This window comes from Bos indicus, chromosome 3 (genome assembly GCF_029378745.1).
Source record: "Bos indicus isolate NIAB-ARS_2022 breed Sahiwal x Tharparkar chromosome 3, NIAB-ARS_B.indTharparkar_mat_pri_1.0, whole genome shotgun sequence".
NCBI lineage: Eukaryota > Metazoa > Chordata > Mammalia > Artiodactyla > Bovidae > Bos > Bos indicus.
In genome coordinates, this window is record NC_091762.1 from 22840931 (window position 1) to 22855241 (window position 14311).

Below are 14311 nucleotides of genomic sequence, written 5' to 3' on the forward strand. Positions count from 1 at the left end.
GAGTGACTGAATAACAAGCATAGAACCAAAGACCCAATTTGGGGGGTTGAGACCAAAAGGTGGACAAGGGGGCCCCGAAGTGGTTTATCAGATCTCCCGAGAGACAAATGTTCTCCACTTAAGCTTTTGGAGCAAGACTTGCTTGGTGGTGGTGTTGACAGTTTCCCTTCGCCAGGAGGCGTCTATCACTTTAAGATAAACACCAGGAAGTTAAAAGTGAATGGGAGAGGCGAGTGACGGAAATTCCGGCTGCTTGGATCTCCCCCTGAGAGTATTTGAGAGTTCGAGCATCTGCAGCTGAAAAACCGAGAGGCTGTAGGGTTAATCCTTTCTGCTTAAAGCGGGTTGGCCCACTTTTTATTCCCTCAGCTGGAGAAAAGGTTGCGGCTGAGTGGGCGGGGTTTTGGCTGAGAGGTGTGGAGCCGAACAGCCCCGCCCCATTGGCTATTGATGATGTTGGTATTTTATTGCTTTATATATCTTCGAAAAGAGCCAAAATTGCACTGTGCTCCAGATCGCAGCTGTAGGATCTGTTGGTGTTGAGGCAAAGGCATTGAGTTCGGGTACCACAGCCGACCTCTCAGCTCTGTGTCTCAGGTCTGGGTCTTGCAGCCGCAGGGCTCTCCCATCCAAGGTGTAATAATTCCCTGTGGCTAGGAGGACACTGGTATCTGGCTTCCTCAAAGGTATCTGCTCTTTCAGCCTTTATTTATTGATGCCACGGCCAAGTCTTACCGAAAGATGTTAATTGATGTGTGTTTTCTATCTTTTGTCATCCTTTCTTTCAGACAGGTTACACTGACCCAGCCCCGAAGATCTCTGGAGACCATGGCCAAGAAAAGAATTGCTGTGATTGGGGCAGGTGTGAGTGGGCTCACGTCTATCAAGTGCTGCCTGGAAGAAGGCTTGGAGCCCCTCTGCTTTGAAAGGTCTGATGACATCGGAGGGCTGTGGCGGTTCCAGGTAAATCTCTTGGTTCCTTAATACTTGGAACTCTGGCTGTAACTAGGTGCAAAAGATATTTTATCTTGTGTCAGGAAATATGATGGGCTTCATAGTGATTCAGCCTGCTAGACTTCAGTTTGCTGATCCCTTCTCAGGTTCTATGCAGGTTCCTCTTTCCCAAGGCTGGCAGCAAAAATGGGACAGAGATATCACTTTTTTTTTTCCTTTACTGATGACTATGAAAATGGCACAGAGATCTTTTTCATTTACAGATCTTCCTTGATTGACAATGAAATTACATCTTGATAAGCCCATCATAAATTGAAAATATCCTAAGCTTAAAATACATTTAATACACCTAACTTGGTAAAGAACCTGCTTGCTATGCAGGAGACTGCCTACAATGCAAGAGCCCACCTGCAATGCAGGAGAGGCAGGATTGATCCTTGGGTTGGGAAGATCCCCTGGAGAAAGAAATGGCAATTCACTCCAGTACTCTTGCCTGGGAAATCCCATGGACAGAGGATACTGGTAGGCTACAGTCCATGGGGTTGCAAGAGGTGGACACGACTTAGTGACTAAACCACCCCCTAACACCATAGCTGCACCTAACCTGTCTTAAATGTGCTCAAAGCACTCACTTTAGCCTACACTGGCAAAATCGTCTCACACAAAGCCTATTTCATAATAAAGTGTTGAATATTTTATAATTTATTGAATACTGTACTGAACATGAAAACTAGAACGGTTGTAAACTGATCAGTTGTTTACCCTCCTGATCTGTGACTGGGTAGAAGCTGCCACTGCCCAGCAGCACCAGAGTATGGTACAAAATATTGCTAACCCAGGAAAAGATTAAAATTCAAAATTTGAAATATGGTGTCTATTGAATGAATATTGCTTTTAAACTATTGTAAAGTAAAAAAAAAAATCACAAGTTGAATCATGGTAAGTAAGTTGAGGAGTGTCTAATAAGTTTTGCTGCTATCTGGAAGAGGGCAACAATCTCCATGGTGGCAGGGTGTAACAAAACGACAATATGTGAAGTGGCTAGAAAATTTAGAGTGGTTACTCTTGGTCTGCATTAATCAGTAAGTGATCTAGAATATAGTTTACAGCTCCTAGGAATTCCTCTTTTCAGTCTCTTCTAATCTTACTGTTTTTTGTTTGTTTATTCCTTCCTTCCTTCCTTTTAAAAAATTCTAGTAACTTTAAACAATTCTCTAATAATTCCAGTCCCTGAATAGGATATAAAATCTGGCCTAAAAGAATCAAAAAATTCTTTGAACTTTTTCTTTGCTTGAGAAATCAAATCAGTAGTCATATCTTCAGAGGAGGGCAGATAGCACGTGCAACTAGATTGTCTTGTCCTTGCACAGATAAAGTTGTTGCTTTAATAAGCACACCCAGCCCTGCAACTAACATATTAAAGTATCATCTAACTTAAATGATAGTTAAGCTTATTATATGTTAAAGAATATCAACCTCCTTAACTTCCTCCAAAGCAACATCCATTGGGTTTACTTCTAAACTCACTTTTTAAAGCCAGTGTTTCATATTTCATAAAGACAAACAGTGTTTGCCAGTTACTTACAAGTGGTTTCACAGCATTCCTTAGTTGAACAACAGTGCCACTGTTTTGCTTCTTGCCTCTGTCTTAGCGACTAACTCTGACAATAGTTCTTATTCAGATCTAGGGTGAATACCCCTTAGCACACGACCCATGCCTCGGTCATAATCAGTCTTGCACGTGGACTGAAAAGACTGTTAATTAATATTTTGTAATCAATAGAAAATTTTACTTTAGAAACCCAGCCACAACATAGTGTAGAGTTTAAGAGCATAGTCTGGGTTCAAATCCTGTGTCTGCACCTACTAGCATTACTGTGACTTTGGAGAAAATCATTAAACCTCTCTGTACCTCTATGTTATCATCTTTAAGAAGGAGATACCCACTTCACAGAGTTATTGTGGAGGTTAAGTGAATAATTATGTCATCACTAATAACAGTGGCACAATAAGTGCTACACACCAGTTGTTATTCAGTAGGCCAAATGTGGGGCCCACACAACTGAGCGACTGAACTGAACTGAAGCCTCCTAGGCAACTACTGATCACCTAAGAAATCAGTTGAAGGTTCACCATCCTACCCGATTATCAGGTTTCTAGCTTTTATCTCCGAAGTGGCTTAAACTTCTTCTCTGTTAAAAATTCAACTTGAAGTTTGTTCTAATGATACTCTTGGCAAAATTTCAATACCTTATAAACTGCTTACTTGAAAATAAATAAGCTATATTTCATCGTAATGCTCTGACTTCTGTTAAGACAGACCACATCTGGGTCTATTATATATAACACATATTTTTACATATATTATATGCACACACATACACACCACTATAATTCTAGAGCCAAAGGCCATGCCTGGCATGTATTAGGCACCAAACATACTTGCATTTTATAAATGAATCCTTGAAATGGAAAATTTCTTGGGTGGCTGCTTAGACTGCTTATGGAAATAGACCTTCGTTCTCACATATCCCAGTTACACAACTGTGAAGCCTGAGGCATTATAAAAATTTGTTAATTGCAGATTAAGCATGTTTCACATGTTGATGCTGGTTTCCTCAAATATTCCTTTAAGATCTGCTTTTCTTTTACCTCCTTGCTTGTTGTTTGGAGCCTTCTCCCCCACCCTACCCCCCTTCACATTTTTATAATTTCATTGGGGGTTTCATATATAAGATCATCCCAAAGTGAAGTCGCTCAGTCGTGTCCGACTCTTAGCAACCCCATGGACTGCAGCCTACCAGGCTCCTCCACCCATGGGATTTTCCAGGCAAGAATACTGGAGTGGGTTGCCATTTCCTTCTCCTGATCATCCCAAGCACACTGGAATTCCACTGTTGCTACGAGGTGTCCAATAAGTCACTGGGGACTCAGGGCTTCCATTTTCTTTCTTGTAATAGGTCTCAGGGATTCAGTATGTATGCCTTTCTTCTTGACCTCTTCATTAATGTTAGATCAGACTGAGGCTGAAACATAGGTAGTGATGTGAGACATATTGCTTTAATGTTCATTACTACAGTATTACTTTATAAACAAAGTGGCTTAAAATGATAAATCGCTTGGGAAATGTTGAGGTTTTAATAAGTATGCAATGCTGTAGAATAATTTTTAATTTTAGTTAAATTTAGTTTAATTTTGGAGAAGGCAATGGCACCCCACTCCAGTACTCTTGCCTGGAAAATCCCATGGACAGAGGAGCCTGGTAGGCTGCAGTCCATGGGGTCGCTAGGAATCGGACACGACTGAGCGACTTCACTTTCACTTTTCACTTTCATGCATTGGAGAAGGAAATGGCAACCCACTCCAGTGTTCTTGCCTGGAGAATCCCAGGGATGGGGGAGCCTGGTGGGCTGCTGTCTCTGGGGTCACACAGAGTCGGACACGACTGAAGTGACTTAGCAGCAGCAGCAGTTTAATTTTAGTTAAATTTTTAGTTAAATTTTAGTTAAATTTAGTTAAATTTTAGTTAAATTTTTAAAATCTCAATGTATACCATAGCAATGCTTCTCAAACTTGAAAATGAAAATGAATCACTGGAGATTTTGCTAAAATGTACATTCTGATTCATTAATCTGGGGGTGGTGCTAAGATGCTATATTTCAAATAAGCCCCCAAGTGATGTTGATCCTGCTGATTATTACATTTTGAGTAGTAAAATTCTAAAGTGTATATGTTATACAAAGGTACCATATTGATACAATATAATGTAAAGTAAGGCATATTTAATACATTTTGATTTAAAATATAAAATTAAGTGATAACCACTCTTAGATGGATAGATCTTTTAAATTCTTAAATATATCTCCCTCCGAAAAAGACAACTGAATGGATACAAAAGTACTTAGAAGGTTAACTATAGAGCAGTGGCTGTTAACTTTGGCTGCACACTGAGCAATCACCTGGCAACTTTAATAAACTTTAGCAAATACTGCTATCAGCCCATCCAGATTCTGGCTTTATTGGCCTGGAGTGCCAATAAAACTTTCCACTAGTTATTTCTAATGCCCAACCAACATGAAAACCTTTGGCCTTCAGCCTTTACCCCTGCTTTCCCACATGATAAATGAGGATGACATTGCATCTTTAAAACAAAATCAATAATGGTTTATTAAATAAACATTTCTGGACCTCAGACTATATTAGATGATAGGGAAACAGAATTATATAACCTCCTGCCTCTGCCCTTAGATATTTTGCAATTTAGCTAAGAATGTGAGGAGAAAGGACTTCTGAGGTGGATGGGATAAACTCTGGTTCCCTGAGCCTTCTAGGGCCAGCACATGATCTCATATCAGTAGATTTCAACCTTATCTACATATTAGACAGGCAGTAATTAAAACAGGGTCTCTGGGAGAAGGGACCAGGCATTAGTATTTTAGAGTTCCCCATGTGATCCCTGTGTGAAGACAACATTGAGAACAGTCCTAAGACAGCTGGGGTCCAATGGGATTCTGAGAGTCTGTCAAAGGAACAGAAGGTCCACACTGTTCTCATTCCTCCCACTGAAGGTGAGTCATTTTTCTCCGTTCTTCTGCCCTTACTAATGCCTCCAATCCCTTCAGTTTAAATTACACTACCCTATGTCCCCATTATTTTTTTTTTCACATGAATTTCCTATTCAATGCAAGTCATGTGCTTAGGCAGGAAATATGATCAAGGTATGTCTATATAGGGAAGATTATTCACTGATAGTAGAAAATACTAAAATGCGGGAGTAGAAGCTCCTTTTTCTACTCACTGACCTGATACTGCTCTGCGCTCACTTATAAAGTAGTGAGCTGACAGTAATAAGCACTACGAAGGATCTAATGGGGTGTTTAGAAGGGCTTGAAGGTTTTTGTGGACATACAATATTTCATTGTCTTAATTATTTGAAAATTAATACAAATATATGATTATTGTCACATATAATGGGTAAGATCTGTGATTCATTTAGCTCAGTGACCCCCAACAGACCTGCTGTGGAAAGCATTGGTCTACTCCTTCTATATGGAAACTTCGAACCTTTGGAAAACAAGGACAGACGTGTATTTTTTAGCATTAAGATTGTGAGGTTTTTTGTTTTGTTTTGTTTTTTTATTTTGGCAGCTCTGGATCTTGGTTGCAGCATGCAGAATCTTTAGTTGCAGCATGAGAACTATTAGATGTGGCATGTGGGATCTAGTTTCCTAACCAGGGATCGAACCCACGTCCTCTGCTTTGGTACAGTGTGGAGTTTTAGCCGCTGGACCACCAGGGAAGTCCCTGCGGCGGCTGCTTCTGCTGCTGCTGCTAAGTCGCTTCAGTCATGTCCGACTCTGTGCAACCCCATAGATGGCAGCCCACCAGGCTCCCCCGTCCCTGGGATTCTCCAGGCAAGAACACTGGAGTGGGTTGCCATTTCCTTCTCCAATGCATGAAAGTGAAAGTGAAGTTGCTCAGTCGTGTCCGACTCTTAGCGACCCCATGGACTGCAGCCTACCAGGCTCCTCCATCCATGGGATTTTCCAGGCAGGAGTACTGGAGTGGGGTGCCATTGCCTTCTCTGAGGGAAGTCCTTAATATAGTGTTTTTATTACTTTAGAAATATCTGCTGAATGAATGAAGTCAAATTTAATAGTTAGGAATATTTCTACCCCTGCCCTCACAAACACCTTGTTTTCAAAAGGACCTAACCACTAATTAATTTTTTAATGTGCTATTACAAACAATATGTTTAAATAAACTTTAATTTTAGAACTGTGTTAAGTTTACAGAATTATTAGGAAAATAGTACAGAGTTCCCATATACCTCATGCCCAGATATTGTTAACATCTTACATTAGTGTGATAATATTTGTCATAATTAATGAACCAATATTGATACATTATTATTAACTGAAGTCCATGCTTTATTCAGATTTATTTAGGTTTATTTTTCCTAATGACCTTTTCCTGTTCCAGTTGTCCTGTCTCCTTAGGCTCCTCATGGCTGTGTCAGTTTCTTAGCCTTTCCTTGTTTTTGATAACCTTGACAGTTTTGAGAATCACTGGCTAGATATTTTATAGAAAATCCCTCAGCTGGGATTTGTCTGATGTTTTCATCATGGTTAGACTGGGGTTATGGATTTTGGGGAGGAAGACTTTAGAGGTAGAGTGCCATTCTCATCACACCATATCAGTGTTACACTCTATCACACTTGTCACACTGATTGATGTTAATCTTGATGACCTGGCTGGAAATGGTGTTTATCAGAGTTTGTCACTGTGAAGTTTCTTTTTTTCTCCCATGTCATACTGTACTCTTTGGAAGAAAGTCACTATGCACAGTCCACATTTAAGGGCAAAGTTGGCTATTCTAGGCTTTTTGTCCTTCCACATAAATTTTAGAATCAGTTTGTCAACATCTACAAAATAGCTAGCTGGGAGATTGACTGGGACTGCATTGAATCTGTAGATCAAGTTGGGAAAACTGACATCTTAAAACAATATTGAGTCTTCCAATCTATGAGTAGAGAATAAGTTTTCTTTTTTTTTTTTTTTAAATTTTTAATATCAAAATGAATCCACCACAGGTATACATGTGTTCCCCATCCTGAACCCTCCTCCCTTCTCCCTCCCCATACCATCCCTCTGGGTCGTCCCAGTGCACCAGCCCCAAGCATCCAGTATCGTGCATTGAACCTGGACTGGCATCTCGTTTCATACATGATATTTTACATGTTTCAATGCCATTCTCCCAAATCTTCCCACCCTCTCCCTCTCCCACAGAGTCCATAAGACTGTTCTATACGTCAGTGTCTCTTTTGCTGTCTCGTATACAGGGTTATCGTTACCATCTTTCTAAATTCCATATATATGCATTAGTATACTGTATTGGTGTTTTTCCTTCTGGCTTACTTCACTCTGTATAATAGGCTCCAGTTTCATCCACCTCATTAGAACTGATTCAAATGTATTCTTTTTAATGGCTGAGTAATACTCCATTGTGTATATGTACCATAGCTTTCTTATCCATTCATCTGCTGATGGACATCTAGGTTGCTTCCATGTCCTGGCTATTATAAACAGTGCTGCGATGAACCCTTCTGGTTTCCTCAGTGTGTATGCCCAGCAGTGGGATTGCTGGATCATAAGGCAGTTCTATTTCCAGTTTTTTAAGGAATCTCCACACTGTTCTCCATAGTGGCTGTACTAGTTTGCATTCCCACCAACAGTGTAAGAGGGTTCCCTTTTCTCCACACCCTCTCCAGCATTTATTATTTGTAGACTTTTGGATCGCAGCCATTCTGACTGGTGTGAAATGGTACCTCATAGTGGTTTTGATTTGCATTTCTCTGATAATGAGTGATGTTGAGCATCTTTTCATGTGTTTGTTAGCCATCTGTATGTCTTCTTTGGAGAAATGTCTATTTAGATCTTTGGCCCATTTTTTGATTGGGTCATTTATTTTTCTGGAGTTGAGCTGTAGGAGTTGCTTGTATATTTTTGAGATTAGTTGTTTGTTGGTTGCTTCATTTGCTATTATTTTCTCCCATTCTGAAGGCTGTCTTTTCACCTTGCTAATAGTTTCCTTTGATGTGCAGAAGCTTTTAAGTTTAATTAGGTCCCATTTGTTTATTTTTGCTTTTATTTCCAATATTCTGGGAGGTGGGTCATAGAGGATCCTGCTGTGATGTATGTCAGAGAGTGTTTTGCCTATGTTCTCCTCTAGGAGTTTTATAGTTTCTGGTCTTACGTTGAGATCTTTAATCCATTTTGAGTTTATTTTTGTATATGGTGTTAGAAAGTGTTCTAGTTTCATTCTTTTACAAGTGGTTGACCAGATTTCCCAGCACCACTTGTTAAAGAGATTGTCTTTAATCCATTGTATATTCTTGCCTCCTTTGTCAAAGATAAGGTGTCCATATGTGCGTGGATTTATCTCTGGGCTTTCTATTTTGTTCCATTGATCTATATTTCTGTCTTTGTGCCAGTACCATACTGTCTTGATAACTGTGGCTTTGTAGTAGAGCCTGAAGTCAGGTAGGTTGATTCCTCCAGTTCCATTTTTCTTTCTCAAGATCGCTTTGGTTATTCGAGGTTTTTTGTATTTCCATACAAATTGTGAAATTATTTGTTCTAGCTCTGTGAAGAATACTGTCGGTAGCTTGATAGGGATTGCATTGAATCTATAAATTGCTTTGGGTAGTATACTCATTTTCACTATATTGATTCTTCCAATCCATGAACATGGTATATTTCTCCATCTATTAGTGTCCTTTGATTTCTTTCACCAGTGTTTTATAGTTTTCTATATATAGGTCTTTAGTTTCTTTAGGTAGATATATTCCTAAGTATTTTATTCTTTTTGTTGCAATGGTGAATGGAATTGTTTCCTTAATTTCTCTTTCTGTTTTCTCATTATTAGTGTATAGGAATGCAAGGGATTTCTGTGTGTTGATTTTATATCCTGCAACTTTACTATAATCATTGATTAGTTCTAGTAATTTTCTGGTGGAGTCTTTAGGGTTTTCTATGTAGAGGATCATGTCATCTGCAAATAGTGAGAGTTTTACTTCTTCTTTTCCAATTTGGATTCCTTTTATTTCTTTTTCTGCTCTGATTGCTGTGGCCAAAACTTCCAAAACTATGTTGAATAGTAATGGTGAAAGTGGGCACCCTTGTCTTGTTCCTGACTTTAGAGGAAATGCTTTCAATTTTTCACCATTGAGGATAATGTTTGCTGTGGGTTTGTCATATATAGCTTTTATTATGTTGAGGTATGTTCCTTCTCTTCCTGCTTTCTGGAGAGTTTTTATCATAAATGGGTGTTGAATTTTGTCAAAGGCTTTCTCTGCATCTATTGAGATAATCATATGGTTTTTATTTTTCAATTTGTTAATGTGGTGTATTACATTGATTGATTTGCGGATATTGAAGAATCCTTGCATCCCTGGGATAATGCCCACTTGGTCATGGTGTATGATCTTTTTAATGTGTTGTTGGATTCTGATTGCTAGAATTTTGTTTAGGATTTTTGCATCTATGTTCATCAGTGATATTGGCCTGTAGTTTTCTTTTTTTGTGGGATCTTTGTCAGGTTTTGGTATTAGGGTGATGGTGGCCTCATAGAATGAGTTTGGAAGTTTACCTTCCTCTGCAATTTTCTGGAAGAGTTTGAGCAGGATAGGTGTTAGCTCTTCTCTAAATTTTTGGTAGAATTCAGCTGTGAAGCTGTCTGGACCTGGGCTTTTGTTTGCTGGAAGATTTTTTATTACAGTTTCAATTTCCATGCTTGTGATGGGTCTGTTAAGGTTTTCTATTTCTTCCTGGTCGAGTTTTGGAAAGTTGTACTTTTCTAAGAATTTGTCCATTTCTTCCTCGTTGTCCATTTTATTGGCATATAATTGTTGATAATAGTCTCTTATGATCCTTTGTATTTCTGTGTTGTCTGTTGTGATCTCTCCATTTTCGTTTCTAATTTTATTGATTTGATTTTTCTCCCTTTGTTTCTTGATGAGTCTGGCTAATGGTTTGTCAATTTTATTTATCCTTTCAAAGAACCAGCTTTTGGCTTTGTTGATTTTTGCTATGGTCTCTTTTGTTTCTTTTGCATTTATTTCTGCTCTAATTTTTAAGATTTCTTTCCTTCTACTAACCCTGGGGTTCTTCATTTCTTCCTTTTCTAGTTGCTTTAGGTGTAGAGTTAGGTTATTTATTTGACTTTTTTCTTGTTTCTTGAGGTGTGCCTGTATTGCTATGAACTTTCCCCTTAGGACTGCTTTTACGGTGTCCCACAGGTTTTGGGTTGTTGTGTTTTCATTTTCATTCGTTTCTATGCAAATTTTGATTTCTTTTTTGATTTCTTCTGTGATTTGTTGGTTATTCAGCAGCGTGTTGTTCAGCCTCCATATGTTGGAATTTTTAATAGTTTTTCTCCTGTAATTAAGATCTAATCTTACTGCATTATGGTCAGAAAAGATGCTTGGAATGATTTCTATTTTTTTGAATTTACCAAGGCTAGCTTTATGGCCCAGGATGTGATCTATCCTGGAGAAGGTTCCATGTGCGCTTGAGAAAAAGGTGAAATTCATTGTTTTGGGATGAAATGTCCTATAGATATCAATTAGATCTAACTGGTCTATTGTATCGTTTAAAGTTTGTGTTTCCTTGTTAATTTTCTGTTTAGTTGATCTATCCATAGGTGTGAGTGGGGTATTAAAGTCTCCCACTATTATTGTGTTATTGTTAATTTCTCCTTTCATACTTGTTAGCATTTGTCTTACATACTGCGGTGCTCCTGTGTTGGGTGCATATATATTTATAATTGTTATATCTTCTTCTTGGATTGATCCTTTGATCATTATGTAGTGACCTTCTTTGTCTCTTTTCACAGCCTTTGTTTTAAAGTCTATTTTATCTGATATGAGTATTGCTACTCCTGCTTTCTTTTGGTTCCTATTTGCATGGAAAATCTTTTTCCAGCCCTTCACTTTCAGTCTGTATGTATCCCCTGTTTTGAGGTGGGTCTCCTGTAGACAACATATGTAGGGGTCTTGTTTTTGTATCCATTCAGCCAGTCTTTGTCTTTTGGTTGGGGCATTCAACCCATTTACGTTTAAGGTGATTACTGATAAGTATGATCCCGTTGCCATTTACTTTATTGTTTTGGGTTCGAATTTATACACCATTTTTGTGTTTCCTGTCTAGAGAAAAGTTTTCATTTATTTATATCTTTGATTTTCTTCTTCTGTGTCTTATATTACCTGGATATAAGTCTTATACATATTTTGTTAGATTTTTACCTAAGCATTTAATTCAGGGAGTATTATTATAAATGGTATGGTTTTTAATTTCAAAGTCCAATTTTTCAATTCTGGTATATAGGAAAGCAGTTGGCTTTTGTATATTACCTCTGTAGCCTGCAGTCCTGCTATAATTGCTTATGGTTTCCAGGAATTTAAAAAAATTCTTTGGAATTTTCTACATAGATAGGCAGTCATATCATCTTCAAATAAAAATCATTTTACTTATTCCTTCCCAATATTTCATTTATTGCCATTTCTTACCTTATTACATTAGTTAGGATTTCTAATACAGTGTTTAATAGAAGTGTTAAGAGAGGCTGTCCTTGCCTTGTTCTCAATTTTATGGGTAAATTGTTCATTTTCTCAGTATTAAGTATAATGTTGTTGTATTAGTTGCTCAGTCGTGTCCAACTCTTTGCAACCCCATGGATGGTAGCCCACCAGGCTCCTCAGTTCATGGGATTCTCCAGGCAAGAATACTGGAGTGGGTTGCCATTCCCTTCTTCAAAGTATCATGTTACCTGTAAGTATTTTGTAGATGTTCTTTATCAAATTGAAGGTGTTTCCCCCTATTCCTAGTTGGCTGAAGGTTTTTATCATGAAGATGTGGTATAAATATTTCTACAAAAATAAAAGAAAAATCCTACCTCCTTAATAAGTCAATTTGTTTTTCCTACCTTCAAGTTTTATTGATTCATAATAAATAAAATATACTCATATAACAGGGGAGAGATTATACAATGTGTAATTATGTAAACTTGGGTAGACACAGGCATACAGTTGCCCCAGGCATACATAATATTATATTTGGTGATTACAATGTAAATTTAATTTTGTATATTGCTTTTTCCACTTAAAGTTATAGCATAGGCTATTTTCAGTGTTCCTTTACAGATTTCAAAATCACATTTTTAAGTGTCTCTAAATTCAATCTCTATAATTCACTCATTAATTCATTTCAAATCATTTATTAAGCATCCACTATATATCAGGTTGGGAAGATATATACTTTCTGGAGTAGGAAAGGGCAACCTACTTCAGTATTCTGGAAAATTCCATTGTCAGAGGGGCCTGGCGAGCTACAGTCCATGGGGTTGCAAAGAGTCAGACACGACTGAGTGTGCGCGCACACACACACACACACACACACACATCAGAAATCCAAAAATAAGACACAAACTCTACTTTTGGGTACCTCACAGTCATAGTAACAAATGTAGACTACTGTGTATTCTAAGTCGCCTTGATGGCAATATGAGCAGAGAGTTTTGGCAGTTTGAAGGTTGAATGGAGGCATTTAACTCAGTGGAGAGAACAAGAAATACTTCTCTAAAGAAGTCATATTTGATGGGACTCTTGAATGACTGATAAGAATTTTCCAGGAGTTTGTCGGACGTTTGGCGGGAGCAACTGTTAGTGGGTGTCGCTGTCATGTCTGGTCGTGGCAAGCAAGGCGGCAAGGCCCGCGCCAAGGCCAAGTCGCGCTCGTCTCGCTCAGGCTTGCAGTTCCCGGTGGGGCGGGTGCACCGCCTGCTGCGCAAAGGCAACTACGCTGAGCGGGTGGGGGCCGGCGCGCCCGTCTACATGGCGGTGGTCTTGGAGTACCTGACCGCCGAAATCCTGGAGCTGGCGGGCAATGCGGCGCGAGACAACAAGAAGACGCGCATCATCCCTCGTCACCTGCAGCTGGCCATCCGCAACGACGAGGAGCTGAACAAGCTGTTGGGCAAGGTCACCATCGCCCAGGGCGGCGTTTTGCCCAATATCCAGGCCGTGTTGCTCCCGAAGAAGACTGAGAGCCACCACAAGGCAAAGGGCAAGTGAGGCCGGTCTCCGCAAGTCCTACCCAGCTCTCCTGTAGAAGGGGCATCTGTAAAATCAAAAGGCTCTTTTCAGAGCCAAAAAAAAAAAAAAAAAGAATTTTCCAAATGAAGAAGCAGTAGTATTACAAAAGTTTAAAGTTGTGAAAGAGTCTAGAATGTTTCAAAAACAATTTAATGACTCAGAACCTTGAAGTTAATTGAGGGAATAATAAATGCAGATAATAAAGTAGATTAGGATTGTGCAACATGCTGAGTTTTAGAATAAGAAATCTGGTTTCCCACATGGAATCAGTGGAAGCCAGTAAGCAGTGGGCTGATAGGATCTGCTTTGAATTTAGCAGGATACTTAAGAAGTGGTGTGGAAGATAATTTCTACATCATACTGAGATCATAATTTATTAAACCATTTGCCTATTGGGAGAGGGGCCATTTTAGGTGATTTCTAATTAATAGCTATTTTAAACTATAAATTGAATATCTTCATGCATTTGATTTTATATTATTTTGCAATTTTCCTTACAACAAATTTTTATAAGATAAAAATATCTTATTCAACTCTTTTTGGAATGAATTTGATGTATTTCATTAGTTTGTTAAGCATTATGTGAAATTTACTTCTTTTTTCTATATGTACCTTTCTCAATGTAATTCAGCATACATCTATTAAATAGCTACTAAGTGCTATTTATAATTTTATATACTGTGGGAAAGATCATAAATATAAGT

At 38.6% G+C, this 14311-nt stretch overlaps 2 protein-coding genes across 5 annotated transcripts in view; both read left to right on the top strand.

Annotated features, from left to right (window-relative positions):
- Window positions 1–219: 219 nt before the first annotated feature.
- Window positions 220–14311, top strand: part of FMO5 (flavin containing dimethylaniline monoxygenase 5) — a 43212-nt gene continuing 29120 nt past the window's right edge. Inside the window, exons 1-2 of one of the 4 annotated variants that reach the window (XM_070785801.1) lie at window positions 220–312; window positions 789–963. In XM_070785801.1, the coding sequence (XP_070641902.1) occupies window positions 829–963 (135 nt within the window). In that variant the 5' untranslated portion in view covers window positions 220–312; window positions 789–828. The other 3 variants (XM_019956687.2, XM_070785802.1, XM_019956690.2) reach the window with 3 other exon arrangements.
- LOC109560108 (histone H2A type 2-A-like) lies at window positions 12927–14281 on the top strand. The gene has a single exon (XM_019962107.2). It carries the CDS (start codon window positions 13194–13196, stop codon window positions 13584–13586), a length of 393 nt encoding a protein of 130 aa, XP_019817666.1. The 5' UTR covers window positions 12927–13193; the 3' UTR covers window positions 13587–14281.